The sequence below is a fragment of the Sceloporus undulatus genome, chromosome 7 (assembly GCF_019175285.1).
Source record: "Sceloporus undulatus isolate JIND9_A2432 ecotype Alabama chromosome 7, SceUnd_v1.1, whole genome shotgun sequence".
Taxonomy (NCBI): Eukaryota; Metazoa; Chordata; class Lepidosauria; order Squamata; family Phrynosomatidae; genus Sceloporus; species Sceloporus undulatus.
In genome coordinates, this window is record NC_056528.1 from 12,360,659 (window position 1) to 12,379,023 (window position 18,365).

The 18,365-nt window shown below is 48.0% G+C and overlaps 3 protein-coding genes across 6 annotated transcripts in view; 1 reads left to right on the forward strand and 2 right to left on the reverse strand.

The window, feature by feature from the left end:
* Nucleotides 1-649: 649 nt before the first annotated feature.
* Nucleotides 650-7,756, reverse strand: ZBTB6 (zinc finger and BTB domain containing 6). 2 transcript variants are annotated; one of them, XM_042478300.1, is made up of 2 exons: nucleotides 5,965-7,756; nucleotides 650-3,685 (listed from the first exon to the last, which is right to left on the reverse strand). In XM_042478300.1, the coding sequence occupies exon 2, from the start codon at nucleotides 3,666-3,668 to the stop codon at nucleotides 2,391-2,393; it is 1,278 nt and encodes a 425-aa protein (XP_042334234.1). In that variant the 5' UTR covers nucleotides 3,669-3,685; nucleotides 5,965-7,756; the 3' UTR covers nucleotides 650-2,390. The 2 variants fall into 2 exon arrangements, with proteins under 2 accessions (XP_042334234.1, XP_042334233.1); XM_042478299.1 differs by lacking the exon at nucleotides 5,965-7,756 and adding an exon at nucleotides 4,613-4,825.
* A 256-nt stretch (nucleotides 7,757-8,012) lies between these two features.
* ZBTB26 (zinc finger and BTB domain containing 26) lies at nucleotides 8,013-11,572 on the reverse strand. The gene is made up of 2 exons (XM_042478052.1): nucleotides 11,293-11,572; nucleotides 8,013-10,385 (listed from the first exon to the last, which is right to left on the reverse strand). The coding sequence occupies exon 2, from the start codon at nucleotides 10,373-10,375 to the stop codon at nucleotides 9,026-9,028; it is 1,350 nt and encodes a 449-aa protein (XP_042333986.1). The 5' UTR covers nucleotides 10,376-10,385; nucleotides 11,293-11,572; the 3' UTR covers nucleotides 8,013-9,025.
* A 125-nt stretch (nucleotides 11,573-11,697) lies between these two features.
* RABGAP1 (RAB GTPase activating protein 1) overlaps nucleotides 11,698-18,365 on the forward strand; it is a 49,427-nt gene continuing 42,759 nt past the window's right edge. For 2 of the 3 annotated variants that reach the window (XM_042478042.1, XM_042478043.1), the window contains exons 1-2: nucleotides 11,698-12,005; nucleotides 17,537-17,737. In XM_042478042.1, the coding sequence (XP_042333976.1) occupies nucleotides 17,588-17,737 (150 nt within the window). In that variant the 5' untranslated portion in view covers nucleotides 11,698-12,005; nucleotides 17,537-17,587. The remainder of the gene's footprint in view (nucleotides 12,006-17,536; nucleotides 17,738-18,365) is intronic. The other variant, XM_042478045.1, reaches the window with a different exon arrangement.

Genomic DNA, 18,365 nt, shown 5'->3' on the forward strand with positions numbered 1-18,365 from the left:
AGAAAGGTGGGTTGGTCTTCGCCGCCATAGAGAGGAGCCGCCTAGACGGGACGAATAACCCAGACTATTCCTGGGTGGGCGTGGCCTTATTTGCATGCCGTGTGCAAAAAAAGGGTCCGGAGGGTGATGTTCTCGCCGCCGCCTCCCCCTCGAAGGGGGCGCTGTGGAGCCAGTGGCTGATTGACTAGAGATGAGCTCCATCCAGGTCAGTTCGTTTCATTCTGCGAGGCTTAATGGCTGCAGATTAATCAAGGAAAGAAGGAATGGCGGCCCTTGTCTTGCTCCGTTTGACCTCCTTCCCTCTTCGCCAGCAGCTGAGGCGCCAGGGCTCACCCTCCACTCCTCCCACCATCTGCTAATCCCCCAAAGGGATGCCACTTAAGCGCTTGGGGCCATAGTGGAGGTTAAAGCAGTGTCCAAATGCATTCATGCTGCAGAGCTGATACGCCTTTAGGCTGCGTCCGCACTGCAGGAAGAACCCAGTTTGGCACAGCTTCCACTGCCCTGGCCCCATCCTCTGCAATGCTGGGCTTTGTAGGTCCCTGGCGGAGAAAGCCAAACGTCTCGCGAAACTACAGATCCCAGGACCTTCAATGCAATTCACCCTTTCAGCTTAATCTTAAGAAGAGGATCAGGAAGCATCATTCTATCAACTGTGGGCAAAACTTTTATTTTCACTACAGTCACAGAGAAGGAAAACGCAGAAACCAGGCGCCAAAACAGCCGTGCCCAAAATCGTACGGCACTTTGCAGTTACTATTGCAAAGTGAAACCCCAAAAATAAACATGAACAGGCCTGTAACACACAACAAAGTACAAAGGAACGGGGAGAGATAAGCCTTTAAAGAGAGGCAGTGTGTTCTAGTGGTTTGAGTGTCGGACTACGCTCCTGGAGCCCTGGGTTCGAGTCCCCGCTCCGCCATGGAAACCCATTGGGTAACATTGGATGAGTCACACTCTCTCAGCCCCAGAAAACGCTGGAACAGGTTGGCCTTTGGGTCGGAAAGACCTCGAAGGCACACAACAACAAGCAGGTGGTGTGTAACGCCATTCAAAGGTAGGGACTTCCAAAAGGGGTTGGACTACAAATACTATGTTGACCCACCATCCCCAGCCAAGATGGGAATTGTAGTCCATCCCATCCATGGGACAACAACTTGGGGGAAACAAACATAGAGGATCAAGTGAGAACTTGTAACTTGGACCATTAGCACACCAAACAGCAAACATTCATTTTTAACACTAAGCCAAGAAGAACCTTACAAACAGTAGCCTAGGATGAGACCCATGTTCTTATGCAGAAAGCGCATGTCTCTCTGTGTGTATATATATTAATACACAGATATTGCCAGGGAGGACAAAGTACAGATGGCTGTGAAATACAAAGCAGGAGGAGAAAGGAAGGAAGGCATGGGGGAAACCTAGGTGCCATAGAGGTGACTCAGCCTGCTTACCGAATGCAGATCACACCCATATTAACAAACAGCAAAGTTCCCTGACATTTTGGCTGGGAGGAATGGAGCCAGTATCTTCCCATTCAATCTGGCTGACCCAGAAAACAGATCCAGTTCCATTTCGGTCCTCTTGAATATGGCCAGTGCTCCAGGACAAAAGAGGAAAGCTCAAATAGGAGGTTTCGAAGAGGTTGCCCTTTTCTTTCCACTAACAAAAGAGCATGAAGGTGCTGTTTGCAGTTTAATTTCCATAGGAGAAAGTCGCCTTTACCTACTGACTTCACAGCTGTCTCCATCACTATCATCATCTCTGTTTAAAGGATAAGGTCCCAGAAGCCTTACAAATATAATGAAATTGCTCTTTTAAAAAACACCTTTAGAAACTCAAGTGCTGGAACGAAAGAAGTCCCCCCTAAAGTTTTTTTCTTCCTACATATATAGTTATATAAAGTAATGTGTGACCTCAAAGGAATTGTGGGGCTGGGATGGGTAAATCCACTTTTTGTTCTGCTTTGTTTTCTGGGGCGTATCCACACTATAGTTGTAACAGTTTGATACCATTTTAACTACCATGGCTCATTCTTATGGAATCCTTGGATTTGTTGAAAGGGGCTTCTCTGCTAGAGATTCTGGTTCATGGGAATGGGCTGGTTCTCTGTAACAGAGACTTCCAAGTGTTTGCCAAACTACAGGAGAGAGCCATGATGGTTAAAGTGGAATTAAAGTGCTATAATTGTGCAATGTGGATACAGCACCAGTTGCTTGGATCAAGCTCTCACCTACCATCATGAAGCTGCTGTTCTTGATGGAAATTCTGGGGTGCATTGGTTAGCTGTATGTGCAGAATCCGGACATTAAAAGATAGGGTGAACACAGTGCTTTGCAAGGACCCTCCCCTAAACTATACATCCCCCACCCTGCGTCCAAAGGGTCACGCTAGTCATAGTCTATCCTGACTTCAGTAATGGAGTCGAGCGTGGATTTGTCCACGCCGCCCCTTCCATGGACAGACGTCAGGTGCTTCTTAAGGGCGGACTTGTGCTTGAAGTCCATGTCGCAGCAGTGGCATTTGTAGGGCCGGTCCCCGCTGTGGATGTTCAGGTGGTCTTGGAGGGTGCTCTTGGCCGTGAAGGTCTTCAGGCACACCATGCACTGGAAGGGACGGATTCCCATGTGGCCCCGGATGTGTCGGTTCAGGTTCTTCTTCTGCGTGAAGGTCTTCCCGCACTGCAAGCAGAGGAAGAGCTTGTGCATCTTCAGGTGGCGCAGGTAGTTCTCCAGGTGGAGGAAGCCGCGGGGGCATTTGGGGCACTGGTGGCGCCATGAGTAGCTGGACTCCTCGGGGTTTTGGAAACCCGGCATGGCGGTGTCTTCCGGGTTCTCACTCCCAAAGCTTTGAAACGGAGCCCCCGTCACTTCCGTCATTCTGCTCTCCACCGTCGAGTTGATCAAGGAGTGCTGAGTCTCAGGGAAATACAGGTTGGTTTTCGAAGAGGTGGATGGTTGTGAAAACTGTTCCTCGTCCACTGCGGGTGGGTTGAGGGAATCCATTTGGAAAATGCAGATCTCCTCGTCCTTGTATCCGATCTCGACAGTGGAGATCTCAGGGCTTTTGACGTCCTTCCGTCCCAAGATCAACCTCTGCCTGGACGGCATCTGGCTTTCCTCCTTCTCCCGCTTTACGTGATCCTCTAAAAGAACGGAGCTGTCTTCAGAGATCTCAATGATCTCACAGTCTCCGTCTGCGTTGCCATCTTTGCTTCCCAGCTCCATGTCGGATGAATGGCATTTCTCGGTCTGCCCTCCGTTGCCTTCCACGGAGACGTTGATTTCCAGATAACGGGAGAGAGCCTCAGTGCATTTCTCCACAATGTGTACCATCTGCAGGTAACTGGCGGCCGTCAGGTATTTCAGAAGCTCTTTCCTCTTCACCTCCAAGGCCCCCGTGTAGCACGAGAGGAGCAGCTTCCGGCCCACCTCTGCACTCTGCAAGATGGTGATCCGCACCTGCTGTGACTGCGTGAGGAGGAACTGGTCGCGCATGAAGGTGGAGCAGGCCGCGAAGATCACCTTGTGCCCGGGGAACTCGGTGTCGTTGATGTAGATGGAGACGTCGCAGAAGAGGTTCTGCTGCCTCAGGAGGTTCATCTTCTGCAGGACGGAGTCTCCTTGCTGGTCGAAATGGAAATGGAGCACGTCTGAGTCGGCAGCCATGGTCGCGGGTCCTGCGTCTGCGGCAAGGAACCAAATGAGAAAACAAATGAGAAGCGTTTCTCTGGAATGGCCTACATTTTGCTTTGCCATGTCCTCCTTTGCTGGTCCAGCATTTATAAAGGATGGGGGTCCCTGAGTCCATCACCCAGGAGGGTCTCACAAACAAAAAGCCTAAATAGAAAGGGAGAAACTAACAAGGAACCAAGGTACTATATATCCCTAAGTACTGTATATTACAACAATGAAACCACTATTTGGAACTTCATACTTCAAATTATACTTTAGGATCTAACCTTCTTCGCTGGGAAATTGCTCATTTAAAGTCCAGTGGTTTCCAAGTTCTTGAGAGGCTGGTGGAATAATTTTCACAACTAATAAATCAAGTTCAGTTGAATCTTCACCATCATTATCTCAATGATAAATTGATAGTCAGTGGCAATCTTTAATCTTTCAAGTAGCAAAATGGGGCTGTTATTTCAATACTAAATTACCATTAAGAGGCAATCTTTCAGGTAGCAAGGCGACTACCTCCAGAGGTTTTATTTTTAGTTGTTTCGACATATGGGTCTTCCTCAGTTGATATAAATCAACTTACACTGAACTTCAGAATTCAAAATTCAGGATGTAGTTTTCAACACTCCTTTCAATTTTCCTCCCTCTTGGAACAAGCCCTTTTCCATCTGGCAAAACCAGTCTGTCATATACAGTACTAACAAAGGCATATACAGATGCATCTGAGGAAGTAGAAGTCTAGGAAAGCTCATGCTGCCTATTTCTTTCTTTCAGTGAGTCTCAAAGGTGCTGCAAGGTCTAGATCCAGTACTTAGGGATACACAGTGCCTTGGCACCTTGTTAGTCTCTCCCTTTCTATCTCTCTCCCTGAGTCCAGCCATTCTTTGCACCCACTAGCCCTGACCTCCTCCCAAATCCTTGCTCTGCCTTACCTCTTGGGTTCCTTCCTTCCTTCCTTGCTGGTTGGAGAGATGCAGCCATAGACTTCCGGAGCCCCTTTGGAGCATCCCTGGCTGGTCCTTACCTTCACCCGGAAGCGCAGCACATTGCAAGCTCCTCATTGGCTGGCCCAGACGACTTTCCCAGCCAATCAGAGCGATCTCTCTCTCTCTCTCACACACACACACACAGAGTGCAAGCCTCCCTTTAAAGCACAGACGCACACGCAAAAATAGCAAGATACCCTTCCTTTTGGTACACACACAAATGCAAGAATGAAACCCAAGCATAGGAGTCTTAAAGGTGCTGCTCCATTTCTTTTTTTCCCCTTCCCCCTTCCCTTCTTTTTACGCACACACAAACATACACACACACACAAACATAAAAGCCAATCCCAGGAATCGTCAAAGTGTTTCTACCTTCCCCCCCTCCTTCTTTGTTTACATGCACACATGCAGAAAAGAAAGCCTGCCAGTCTTAAAAAGGCGCTCCCTCCATTTATTCCACCCGCTGTTTGCCTTCTTCTTATCCCAATATTTGCACAACGGCAGCAAAATTCCAAGACTTGGGAGTTGAGAGAGCAGCTTCTTCTTCCTTGCTGCGGTTCCTCAGAAAGGAGGGAAGCACTCTGCACATGTGCAAATATGCTCTTGCTCACCTGGAGTGAAAGCTGCCTAGTGTGTGTTCTTCAGACAGTAATGATGATTACCAATGAATATGGCACTGTCAATATGAATTAGTTTGGCAGAATTCACCGCAGCTGCGCCCAAACCCTGGGACTTCCTCAAAGAGGCCAGATCATTTGCATCTCTGTTGGTTTTCCACCAGCAAGCAAAGGCACTTCCCAGTTTTATTCACTCCTTTGCCAAAGGTTTTAACGGGATGATATTTCTCCAAGCTATGGATTTGTCCTTATGTTTTCATTATCATGCATTTTATTATTTGCTAGCTGCCTCAAGCACACCTTACTGTAGACAGGTGGAATATCAATGTATGACCCATAAGGGCCCATGCTTGCGAGGCATTTACAATGGGGAAAAAGAGGCTGGAAAGGAATTCAAATGTTATTCTTTATCCACTTTCTGCTACCTACTTGGAACCATTTTTGCTGCAAGAACAGGGACATATCCTCGCCTGGGAAATTCCTTAACAGGTGTAATTGTGTGTCATGTCTGGTTGTTGTTCCACCCGGACCTCCAAACTGGATCCTTTCCCATTATCCTCCAGAGCAAGAAAAGGAGGAGTAGGTTTGCCACACCTTCACATCAGTTCTTACCAAGATGACTTTCTGAACGGCATCAAGAACAAAGGCAGCAATATTTTGAGGCAGAAAAATGCAAATCACCTTTTGGGGGTTGGAGTCCTGTTGGCGACTTCTTCTGGACCAAGGAGTTATTCAGCAATTCCTTCCACAATGGGTTTCCTACACTATGAGCTCCAGGCCTCGCAACTCAAACAGCCACAGGCAGATGGTGATATGGACACACTGTAGGAACTCAGCATTCCCCTCCAGTGTAAATGGGGTGTCTGTTGGGGAGTGGAAAGACGCACTGTGACCACCACAACCACCTGCAGAGTTGAACCACGTCGACAGGACACCAGGGAGAAGGATTTTGAAGAGATGTCTGCAACTGATAACGACACTAACGAGCCTTCCCTCTTCACGAGGGCTTTAATAAATAAGTTACTTTGCCAACCAAACAACCATAACAACTAAACAGATAGGCAGTTACATAACAACAAACACAGAGAGGCAGTTGTTCTGACACCAACTGACACTCTCTCTGTGACAGTTGAGAATGACAGTTGACAGTTGCATCAACATTCCAATGATGCACTGTTTAAAATACTGACACATTTAACGGCAACTAGAGCTGTAAAATAACTTCCACAACAGCTCCACCTAGTAGCCACATCATTGTCATTTTATCAGACCTGTTTCAACTGGTCCTGACAGTTTCCACCTTGGACTACATTTCCCAGAATCCTCCAGCCAGCATGGCCAGTAGCTATGCTGGATGGGAAGTTTAGGAGAACTGCAGTCCTACAATGTAGCCTTTTCAAGCAGTGTTATCAGAAACTGTTTCTCAGGGATGAGGTACTGTATTTCAGAGAGGCAAATGATGTATGTGTCCTTGTCCACTAGAGACAAAATTGTATAATGTTGTGCTTTGCTTCAGGCTCTCTCCCTCAGCCCAGGGAAAGGCCACAGAAATACACAAACTCTGTGTGGCAGAGAGCCATTTTCTCCAGGGTCAGACTAAAAGCAACCTGTAATTCCCCAACACTGGCTAGAAGAGGGAAAGAAGGAGGGGAGGGTGCAGAAGTGATGTACAGTACAGATAAATGCATCGTAGTTTCACAATAAAATGTTTAATCATTCATTGGCTGCTCCAGAACTTCTCTCCGCTAAATGTTTTACATACATGAGTAACCCCATAGGCTATCCTGGCTGGAAACAAGGTCACAACCTGCTCAATACCCAGGAGCTCCAGTACCCTTTATTTTTAAAAGCTCATGTCACGCTCGAGGGGGTGCCCAATAACCTTCCCTTCCTTGAGTGATGTCTTCCTCAACCCCTAAATCTCTAATATCGTGTCTAACTATTTTCTTTAGTACTGATGACAGCTTCTAAGCACCAAAGACACACACAGACACATATAAACATATAACACAAAGATGACATGGCCCCAGGCCACAATACTTATGAGAGCAGGCCAAGAACTGAAGGTGACAATTGGAAAGGGGAGACATGGGTGAAAACAGAGGAAGAAAGTAGTTGAGACTGCAGTAGTTAACTCTAGGAGTGAGCCTGGATGCCACACACTTTTGGAGTCCACAGAGACACAAGACAAAAGGGACATGCAAGTTCAACCTGTCTAGTCTAAACACACACAATTTCCACAAATCTGAGTGGGAGTGGACAGGAAATGAGCCTGAGAAGAGACATGGAGGTGAGTGCCACACTTAAGAGCACTGTCTCTCAGCCTCTCACCTGCCACATGCTATTGGACTTTAACTCACAGAATCATAGTGTTGGAAGAGACCCCAAAAAGGGCCCTGATCCAGTCCAACCCCGTTCAGCCATGCAGGAACTCACAAATCATCCTCGACAGATGGCCATCCAGCCTGTTTAAAGACCTCCAAAGGAGGAGACTGAATTGCACTCCAAGGGAATGTGTTCCACTGTCAAACAGCTCTTGCTGTCAGGAAGGTCCTCCTAATGCTGAGATGCAATTTCTGCTCCTGGAGCTTGCATCCATTGTTCTGTGTTCTAGTCTTTGGAGCAGCAGAAAACAAGCTTGCTCCATCCCAATGTGACACCCCTTCAAATACTTAAACAGGGCTATATCACCCCTTAACCATCTCTTTTCCAGGCTAAACATACCCAGTTCCCTAAGTCTTTCCTCATAGGGCATGGTTTCTAGGCACTTCACCATTTTGGTGAAGCCTTAGCCAGCATGGCCAATGGCCAGGGCTTCTAAGGGTTGAAGTCCAAAACATCTGGAAGACAAAAGGTTCTAGGGAAAAGGTGGCTCAGCCAAAGTGTTGGCCAAATAATACCAGCATCGCCAGGCTTTTGAAAGTAGCAGCCTTCAACCGTCTTAATTAGGAAAGGGACTTCACTCACAAAAGGTCAAAAAAGGTTGGGGTGGCTGTCACTTTAAGGCAAGGGTGGGCAACTGTGATGGGTTTGGGGAAGGCGGTATTTTTGGGCCAGGACCCTCCAGCCATTGCAGAGACTACCAAAAAAATGCCCCCTGTAAAAACCTGTATGTGGCCAGAAGTCAACTCCTGGTTTTGAAAACACAGTATTTTTTTTCCTTTTAAATTAATGTTAAACAGGAGGCCACACTCTGCCCACCCTCTGCTTTAGAGTAAGAGGAACCAGACAATTGGTACCCAATGTTTTTAAACAAACAGTACAAAATTAAAAAGTTGCATACAGACTATCAAATATCAAGAGCATACAATGATCCAGTGCTTTTTTCTCCTTTCTTTCAAGAAGTCCAGGTTTCTTTTATAATTAGCTTAAAACTCATCTGTGGTCAGGTGGATGTGTTCCCCATATTTACCCCCTTGGCCCTTGAGCAGAGAACTGCTTCTCTGAGACACCCACCAACCACCCTTCAACACTCGGGTTTGGCCAAGACCACCGATAATCGGAGGGAGGCCTATACCCACAGGGTTCTTTTCCACAAGGGGAGAAAGACACTTGAGACTCCTCAAACACAGTGACTCCCTCCCACGTCACATCTAGAGACCTGCTACCATTTTGGGTCCAGCCCTCCCTGACTTCTGGGACTGGCCCCCAAGCTCAATGCCCAAAGCATCTTTCCACGGTCCTCCTTACGGTCCCAGTGCCCCAAAAGGAGAGAGACAGAAAGCCCCCTTTGGAACCCATTTTAATTCACACAGGCGCTTTCGTTCCGTAAACTCAGCACCGCCTGAGCCAGCTTCCCCGCGTCCAGCACCTGGCTGCCATCAGCTTGCGGGCAGCCTTTTGAGTCCGCCCCTGAGCTGCAGCTGAAGGAATCAAAATCCACCGCAATGTCCTGGACGTTCCGCTCGTTGGCATTGTCGAAGCTGTTCTTGCCGTGGAGCTGTTTGAGGTGCTTGCGGAGGACGGGCTTGTGAGCGAAGACCATGTCGCAGTAGTTGCACCGGTGGGGCTTATCTCCACTGTGGAGGTTGAGGTGGTCCTGCAGGGAGCACTTCTGTGAGAAGGTCTTCCCGCAGATCTTGCACTGGAAGGGCTTGATGCCAGCGTGGACCCGCATGTGCCGGTGGAGGTTGCCCTTCTGCGTGAAGGTCTTGCCGCACAGGAGGCACATGAAGAGCTTGTGCATCTTCAAGTGGTTGGCGTAGTTCTCCAGGTGCCGGAAGACCCGGGTGCACTTGGGGCACTGGTGGTGCCACTGGAGGCCTTTGTCCACGCTCCGGTTGTTGGGGCCAAACATGTCCTTGGAAGCCGCCAGGAGGTTCTCACCCCCGGCATATGAGAGAGCATAGTTGTGAAGCTGGCTCTGCTCCATCTCCCCCACTCGGTTCTCCACCGTAGAGTTGATGAGAGAGTGCTGGGGCTCTGAGGAATGGAGGGCGCTTTGCTGGTCCGAGGAAACAAATGGACTCTGGTCCTTCTTGTTTCTGACCTCTGAGGCCTCCCCGATGGATTCCACCTTCACAATCTGGATGTCGCTGTCGTCCATGTCCATGCTGTCCTCCGAGGGCTGGATGCAAGGGGAGTCCGGCTGCAAGGAATCCTCTTCTTCCTCCTCCTCTCCACTCACCTTCGACTCTGAGGAGTTCGCCTGCCGCTCGCCCTTCCCTTTGTCCTCAAGCGGCTGCTGCTGTTGCTGCTGCTGCTTCGGCCGGATGAACTTCCAGAGGGCCTGCGTGCATCGCTCCACAATGTGGCTCATCTGAAGGAAGCTGGCCGCTGTCAAGTAATTGACCAGCTCCATCTCGGGAAACTCCAGGACGCCGCTGTAGCAGGAGAGCAGCAGCTGCCTCCCGACTTCGGAGCTCTGCAAGATGGAGATCTTCACTTCCCTGGAGTCGTTCAGCAAGAACTGGTCCCTTAGGAAAGGAGAGCCGGCGGCGAAGACGACTTTGTGGCCGTGGACTTCGAGGTCGTCGATGCGGACGGTGACGTCGCAGAACTTGTTCTCCTCCCTCAGCCTGTCCATCTTCTGCAGCATGGCGTCGCCGTAGTTGTCAAACTGGAAGTGGAGGCTGTCGGATCGGTCGGTCATGTTGACAGACCTAAAGGGCAAAGAGAAAGAAGAAGAACTTCAAGGCTATACCAAACATTAAAAAGCACCAAAATTGGACTTCCGTTCTCTCTCTAACCGCTTAGAGAGGGATTAAGTTCACTGCGAAGCAGTAGAGAAATGTAAATGCTAAGGCTGCATTTAGGGATCGTTTGAAGTCATCTTGCCAACATCATTTACTGCCTCATCATGATGAAGAAACCATTTATCGGAATAGACAATAATGCTAGGAAAGATGGTGGGTTGAGCTAGAAAGAGAGGAAGACTATTAGCTGGACTCTTTTGAGGAGGACACAGGGATGGATTTGCAAGACCTGAGCCAAGAAGCAGGGACCAGCGCGCAGCAAGGGTTCGGACGATGGACTAGGGATGCATCCACACTGGAGGAATTAACCTGGTTTGGCACCGCTTTAACTCTTTCTGGCTCAAGGCTATGGAATCCTGGGAGTTGGAGTTCGTTGTGGGACCCAGAGCGGAGCGGAGCTTGGCTAAGGACTATGGAATTCTGGGAACTGGAGTTTGTTGTGTGGCCCAGAGCAGAGCGTTTACTTTTCCTGGCTCAAGGCTATGGAATCATGGGAAGTGAGTTCTGGCTCAAAGGCTATGGAATTCTGGGAGTTGGAGTTTGTTGTGCAGAGCACTCTGGGCCCCACAACAAACTCCCAAGTCCCAGAATTCCATAGCCTTTGAGCCAGAAAAAGAGTTAAAGCGGTGCCAAACCGGGTTATTTCTCCAGTGTGGATGCAGCCTAGGACCCCAAGAGTCCAGGATTCGAGTCACACTCTCTCAGCCTCAGAGGAAGGCAAACCTTGCCAAGAACACCCCTTTGGAGTCCGCTTTAAGGTCGTCCTAAGTGAGAAAGGGCTGGAAGGCACCGAACAAGAACAGCGGCCCCTCACCTCCGACAGAGAGACGGGCCGCGGAGCCCCCCCTCCGCCACCGGAAGCGGCTTCCCTCCACTTCCGGTGCCGCTTCTGATTCTTATTCTCCTTTTTCCCCCGTTGTCAAGGAGCCTCGGAGAGGATGCAGAGCGAAACCGGAAGTGAAGTCCCCCAGCACCGGAAGTGGCTCCTGTCACGTGACGGTCGGGTTGTGAAGACTTGTTTAGGGAGAGAGAAAGCAGCTGGACCGGAAGTCCCGTTCCCTTTCTCGCTCCAACACCGGAAGTCGCTCTAACCGCTGTCACGTGATGCGTTGGGCACAAGTGTGGTTAAAGACCGGAAGTAGTCTTCCCCTCCTCTTGTGGAGCACCGGAAGTGGCTCTAAAACCCTGCCGCTGCCGAGTTGGGCTGTCAAACCGCAATTTCTTTCTCTCAGTTAAGACTCAAGAGTGCAAGAAGACCTCAAGGGAGGGGTAAAGGAACGGGACCGGAAGTAGCACCGGAAGTGTCGTGTGACGTGATGGGGGAATGGGATTTGGAGCGTGAGCAGGAAGTGAACGTCTCTCCCCTCGGTTGAGCACCGGAAGTGGTTCCTTCCGAGCCCTTGTCACGTGACGGAGGGGTTGGGAGCAGCCTTGGAGGGAGCCGTTGCCTCAGAGGGGTCGGCCCGAGCGAGGCCCCGCGGCTCCGCGGCGGAGAAAGAAGAAGGAGGAGGAGAGGCCCGGATGAGGGTGAGTCCGGCCCCCCGCCCTCCAGGGAACCGCCACTCTCCGTTACGAGTTCCTAGGCTTCTTGCCTCGTTAAGCACATATAGCTATGCCTTTCCACCTATATCTATATCTATCTATATCTAGGGAGGGGAAGCTGCGTTGGCCATTTAGCAAATTCAAACAAACGGTGAAGCCTTTATTGTAACCCGCCTCGATTCCTTGTGAAAACCTTCTTATTCTTATTCTTGGCCAACCGAAATGCAGAGTAGACTCCTTGCAAGCTTTCCAAGCTCCACTGGCTGCTTCTTCCTCGGGCAAAAGGCTACAAACCAAACAGGAGAAAAGCAACTGGAGAATGTTAGCCAGATGCCTGCCTTTTGTTGCTTCTGCCCTTAGTTAAGATGGCAGCAGCAGGAGGTGGATGTTATATCTATCTATCTATCTTTTCCAACTTACACTAAAAGTTCAAGCACATCCCTGAGAGAGAGAGAGAGAGAGAGAGAAAGGAATAGAAAAGTCCCAGAAAGGAATAGGCCACTGAGGCAAAGAGAAGAAAATAAATAGATACAAAAACTAGGGAGATATATATATCTGTAATATTAAGATTTCCAGCATGAGGTAAATGTTCAAACCGAGGTAGATCCCGAAGAGAGAAAAGAAAAGAAACAGAAAAGAGTGGCCTGGGAAGGAGAAGAGAAGGAAAGCAGTCATCCCTGAAAGAGAAAGGAGAAGAAAAGAGGCAGAAAGGAATAGAGACCGGTCAGGGAAGAAAGGAGGAGAAAGGAAAGAGATGCAAAGATTGAGGGATATGCATATATGTAACGTTAAGACTATTCCCAAGTTGCGCTTCCTAAGAGAGATAGGAAAGGGAGCAGAAGAGGATAGATCAGAAAGGTGAAGAAAAGGACCAAAAGAGAAAAGGATTGAGCAATATGTATAAGTAATAAGATTTCCCCCCAGTTTATGGTAAAGGTTCACACAAAGGTAGGTCCCTAAGGACCCATTTGTTTGTGTAGCTCCAGTTGTTGTGTTTTCTGTTACTGTTGCTTCTCGGAGGCGCAGGAGGCTGCCAGGATTGCGGACAGCATCCCTCTCTTCTTTGCTGAACTCCATTACTTCTGAGAGGAAGCAGTGAATATCACAGCCGTCGCTGATGCTGTTTGGTTGATGTTGTTACTTCCAGGCGCAGACTGTTGTTCCTGGGCCCTTGCGCTTATCTGTGTATTTGGTTAGTCGGTTTCCCTTGGAGGAAGTGGTGAGAATAATAGTTGTTATCATAATAGCGACTGGTGGTATCTTTGCTATTCTACTACTTCCGGGAGGAACTGGTTGAGATAACCATTTTCACTATCCTTGCTCTTTATCAGCAGAGGTTTATATATTTGGTTTGGTTACTTGTGATAAGAAATGGAGGAGGGAACTACTGTCATAGGCACTTTGTTTCTTTAAATATCTCTGGAAGGAATTGAAAGGAGCGATTTTATCTTCATCGTTGGAGGACCAGCATAGTGTCAGACTGTGGAAAACATGGGTTGAATCCCTGCTCAGCCACGGAAACCCACATTGGCTGAGAACTGGGGTCTTCAGGAGGGGCTGTTATGGTTGCGATTGTGATTTGTATCCCAGAACCGAGACCTAGACCGGCTCACAACTGAAAACATAATCCTCCACTTCTAAAGTGGGAAGGCATGGAATTAGGTGCCCCAATGTCAAATGCCTTCTCTTTGGAGGCCCATCTAATGCCAGCATTGATTTCCTTCCAGCTCTGAAGCAAAACTCCTTTTTTAGTTAAAACCCTGCGGGGAGGAATGTATTTGAAGCGACTGTGAACATAATGTTCATTCGTTGTCATTTTGAAAGTGGCTTAACTGTCGATTTTAAAGCAATTTCAGTGGCTGCCAAACCCACTGGGTGACCCTGGGCAAGTCACACTCTCTCAGCCTCAGAGGAAGGCAATGGCAAAACCTCTCTGAGCAAATCTTGACAAGAAAACCCCTTGATAGCCTTGCCTTAGGGTTGCCGTAAGTCAGAAACGATAGAAGGCACACAACAACAAATGGTTCCTATGCTTCACTGGAAGCCGTGAAAGGCAGTCGGATGGCCGTTTCTCTGGAGTTTGTGAGCTGTGTGTCCCTGTATGGCAAGGAGTTGGAGTCGATGGTCCTTGGGGTCCCTTTTTGCTCTATGGCTCTAAAATAAACTCCTAGGACATGTAACAGGCAGTGTGCTCTATGTATCCCAGAAAGTGCCTAGTCTCCCTGGGAATAGGTTTTTTGTGGGTTTTTCGGGCAATGTGGCCATGTTCCGGAAGAGTTTATTCCTGACGTTTCGCCAGCGTCCGTGGCTGGCATCTTCATGATGGCGAAAAGTCAGGAATAAGCTCTTCTTGTACATGGCCTGAACAACCCACAAAAAACTATGTATGCCGGCCATGAAAGCCTTCGACTTCACACTCCATCCATGGAAATGTCTGTGCGAGGCATGGATAGAGGTATGGACACAAAAACACAAACATCTCAAGGCCCATACTGAGCAGATCAGAGATTCATAGGAAAGGGCCAAGAGGGGAGAGCGGGGGGTTTTCTTGGGACGGTCAAGAGGAGGCAATACATTGTGAAACGAAGGGTGTCATCTGTGCCGTTCCTTGCACACGGGTGGATTCTCTGTCATTTGCTGCTTGTTTTAGGATAAAGAGAGAGAAACTGGGCCTCTGAAGATTTGAGAGAAGGGCAGGGGTTGTTGCTCCAGACACTGAGATGTTTAGGGTTCCAGGGAGCATTTGTGTAGCTTCACTCAGATACCTCTTTTCTCAGCCCTTTTGGACTGTGGCCGGAAGGAAGGCACTTGGACTTGGTGGCCCCCGGTTTAGCCAAACGGAAGTATAAGCATTTATTTAAATTGGGGGGAGGGGTTACATGCTTAAATCTGTTTGTTTTTGGGGGGGCTTATTTATTATATGTCCGCTTGTTTCGTTTTGCTTTCTGTGTCTTTAATTGCAAGAAACATTTAAAGGGTGTGTATTTGTGTGGCTTTAAAGGTGGTCAGAACAACAAGGAAACTGTAGAGTGTTTTAGATACTTTCACCTATTACACAGTGATCCCAAGAGGTTTCCAAATACTGTGCACAAATGAAAACCGAAGGGATTTTTGGTCTGTGACAAATACTTATGTGTGGGTGCATCTCCAGAGCAGCTCCCAGCCCTAGTAGAAATCTTTGCAGTCTAGTAAATCTTGCAAACGCACTTGACCTGCCTGGTTTGAGCATTTCTGATCTCTCTCCTGGAAGGCTGGCGTTTCTCATTTCCTCTTTTAAAGTGACTTTGTCTGGCAAGACATGTTTATTCTTCTCTTGAAACGATTGGGCAATCCTAAAAGCAAACATTAAGCAGCTTTGAAGAGAAGGGAAAGACAGTCTCCTGGGATTTCATTGATTCTTTACCCTCCTTTTCTTGCTCTCTGTGATGAAAGCTAACACACTGTCGGTTGTGATACAGGTTTATATGTCTGGAGCTGCTCTGGGTCTGACCTTAATGCTGTGTTGATGAAGCATTGTATTTCTAAAAGGCAAGCAAAAACAAAAGTCTCAAACTGCTGTTTGAACTGAAGAGCTGGATGCTTTCATGGAGCACAGAAGACCCGAAGAGATGGCTTTGCCAGGAGACATTTCCTCCACCTTTCTGACAACCCTCTCTGAAAACGACAGCATGAGAGGCCAATAGTTCAGAGAAAGAGAGAGCAATTTGTACAGATGGGGAAATAGGTTTTGTGGGCCCAGTTTCCCTGTGTTTATGTCCTCTCCTTCTGAATAGAGAGTTTAAACGTCTCTCAGCTAGACCCAAAAGGGTCCTTTTAGTTGCAGAATTCCTGCCGAAGAAGGAACTTGGACATACTTTCACAATTTGCTGTCTGTTTTATGTTTTAGTGACCTGTCATTTGCTTTTATGGTTATGCTGGTGATCCTCATTGTTCTGAGTGGTTTTGGAAGGATTGTCCTCTAGTTCAGTGCTGCTCAAAATGGCTGATGTGGACCAGCATTGGTCCATGAACCTTTGGTGGCCAGTCCAGAGCAAGTTTCCAGGAGAGAAAGAAAAAGTTGTGGCTAATGGGCATAAATATGGTGCCAGTCCCTCATGTTGGATGGCTTAAGACTCAGCTCTCATTTCTCTTGGTGCTCCTCTGTCCTGCTAAACTGAGGCTGAGAGCATGTTTTACAAGAAGATCTCCCCCTTCCTTCCCTGCTCCTTTCATTTACGCACAGTTAATTTCAGGCGACCGCAGAGTATCTACAGGGGTTTTTTTTTCCATTAGGCAAGTGTATATAAAATGTACTCCCTCGAAAGTCATGGGTGAATGAATATTCCCATTTAGCACATAGGATCAGAAAGCCAGGGCAACACCTTATGTCAGCATGACATGTCTCAAACAGGTACAGTTTCGCTTCTGCCCGGGGCACATCCCCTTCTTGCCCACTTGCCTTTCTGCTCTTGCCTGATCACTTCTGTTGGCTGCAAATCACTCGGCGCTGTCTGGTCTCTGGAAGGCTTGGGTGCGATTTCCGAGCTTCGTAGGGTGTAAAAATAAATTTGGCTTGCACAGCTTGCGTTCGTAAGTGGGCAGTGGCGGGGAACCTCCATCTGCTTTGCATATTTGCTTTGCAAGTGTATTATTTTTAAACCGACTTTGGAATACAGGGCGTTTTCAAGAGACAGCCTCCCTCTTTTAAGGTGGAGCTATTTGAGTGTGCAACTATTAAGCTAGCCTTGAACTTAAGTCAGCTGTTGGAAGTTATCTTAAGGTGCAATTTGTCGGTTTATCTCTTGGCTCAGTTGCAAGTCCAGAACCAAGAGGAATAAGAGCATAACTGCATTGGAAACCTCCTGGCCACTCCCCATAGCAAGCAGTAGGAAAACAAACTGTGTATAAATACATTTGGCTTGCCAAATCAAGCTATTCCTGGCACAGGATTTCTATATGCCTCCTTTATGAATTACGGTTGTCCTACTTTCCATTCAGTGGTATGGCACAGCTCTCCTCCTTCTCCCCACCTTCTTCCTCACAACAATCCTGTGAGGTAGCTCACTGGTGGAAGTAGAATTTGGGTTTCCCAAGTCTCAGTACATCACTCTGACCTCTCTATACAGCACTTGCTTTCCTTTTCTGTGGCTTGTTGAATTTGTTCCTCCCTTCTCCTTAGTCATTACTAAGTCCATTTTCTGTTCATCCCCCCCCCCATCTTCATGAAAGGTTTAGAAGTATTTCTTTCTCATTCTTGTCCATCATTCTTAGGCAAGGAGATCATTGTCATGTTGATAACGCTTTCCCCTGTATGCGGGGATGGGTGAGGTGTTGTTCCTCCGGCCTAGAAGATTCTTTAGGAATCTTTGTTTTTAGTTGTGGTCTTGAGTTGCAGAGCCCTTTGCTGATGGGCACCTGGGCTCACAGTGCTTGGCTATGGTTCAAGGAGGAATCTAGGAGCACCCCAGGGCCTGACTTTAGGGACACCGTTTAATTATACATATTTCATATTATTATTTTATTTTTCTGTTTTTCAGGCACTTATAACCCAAGCCCATTCATGAGTCAAGCATTCCTTTTTTTAAGTCATGGATGACAAGGCCTCTGTTGGAAAAATCAGTGTGTCTTCAGATTCGGTATCTACCCTTAACAGCGAAGATTTTGTCTTGATTTCCAGGCAAGGGGACGAAACGCCGTCCACCAACAACGGTAGTGATGATGAAAAGACAGGACTGAAGGTAAGATTCTGCAGCCTGATGTGTGGGACAGAAATGACGGGAGAATTTGGGGCTCTGGAAAAACCCTCCCTAGGGAGGCTGAAACGGCTCCCTCTTTGCTATCCTTCCATCAAGAGGCAAAGACCTTTTTATTCCAAGAAGCATATGGAAACGAGCTTTTGAGGGAGTGCTGCATAGCTTTGAGTTGTACTCTTTTGAATTGCTTTTCATCCCTTTTAAGTGAATATTTGAAATAGTTTTAATAATCATTTTTTAAAATCCCACCTAATGCCTTCCTCCTCCCACAACAATCCTGTGGAACTAGTTATGCCGAGTGGTGGTGACTGGCCCAAGGTCGCCATAGCCTTTGTGATGGAAGGAAGGTGTGTGTTGGACCTTGGTCCCGACCGGGCGTGGGAGTCACTAGCACTGCCTTGAGCAGCCGGGACAGGCAGACTTGTGAGCCAGTTCCTCTTTGCAGACTTACATACTCCATATATATAATTCCACTATTTTTGGCACTAAAGATGCTCAGAAATCACTTGACGTAGGTGTAGCCACACGGGCTGGGACTAGTTGGTGGGCATTTTCCTTCAGGAAGATCCTGCTGGGGATCAGAAAGCTATGGCATGAAGCGGAACAGGTACAG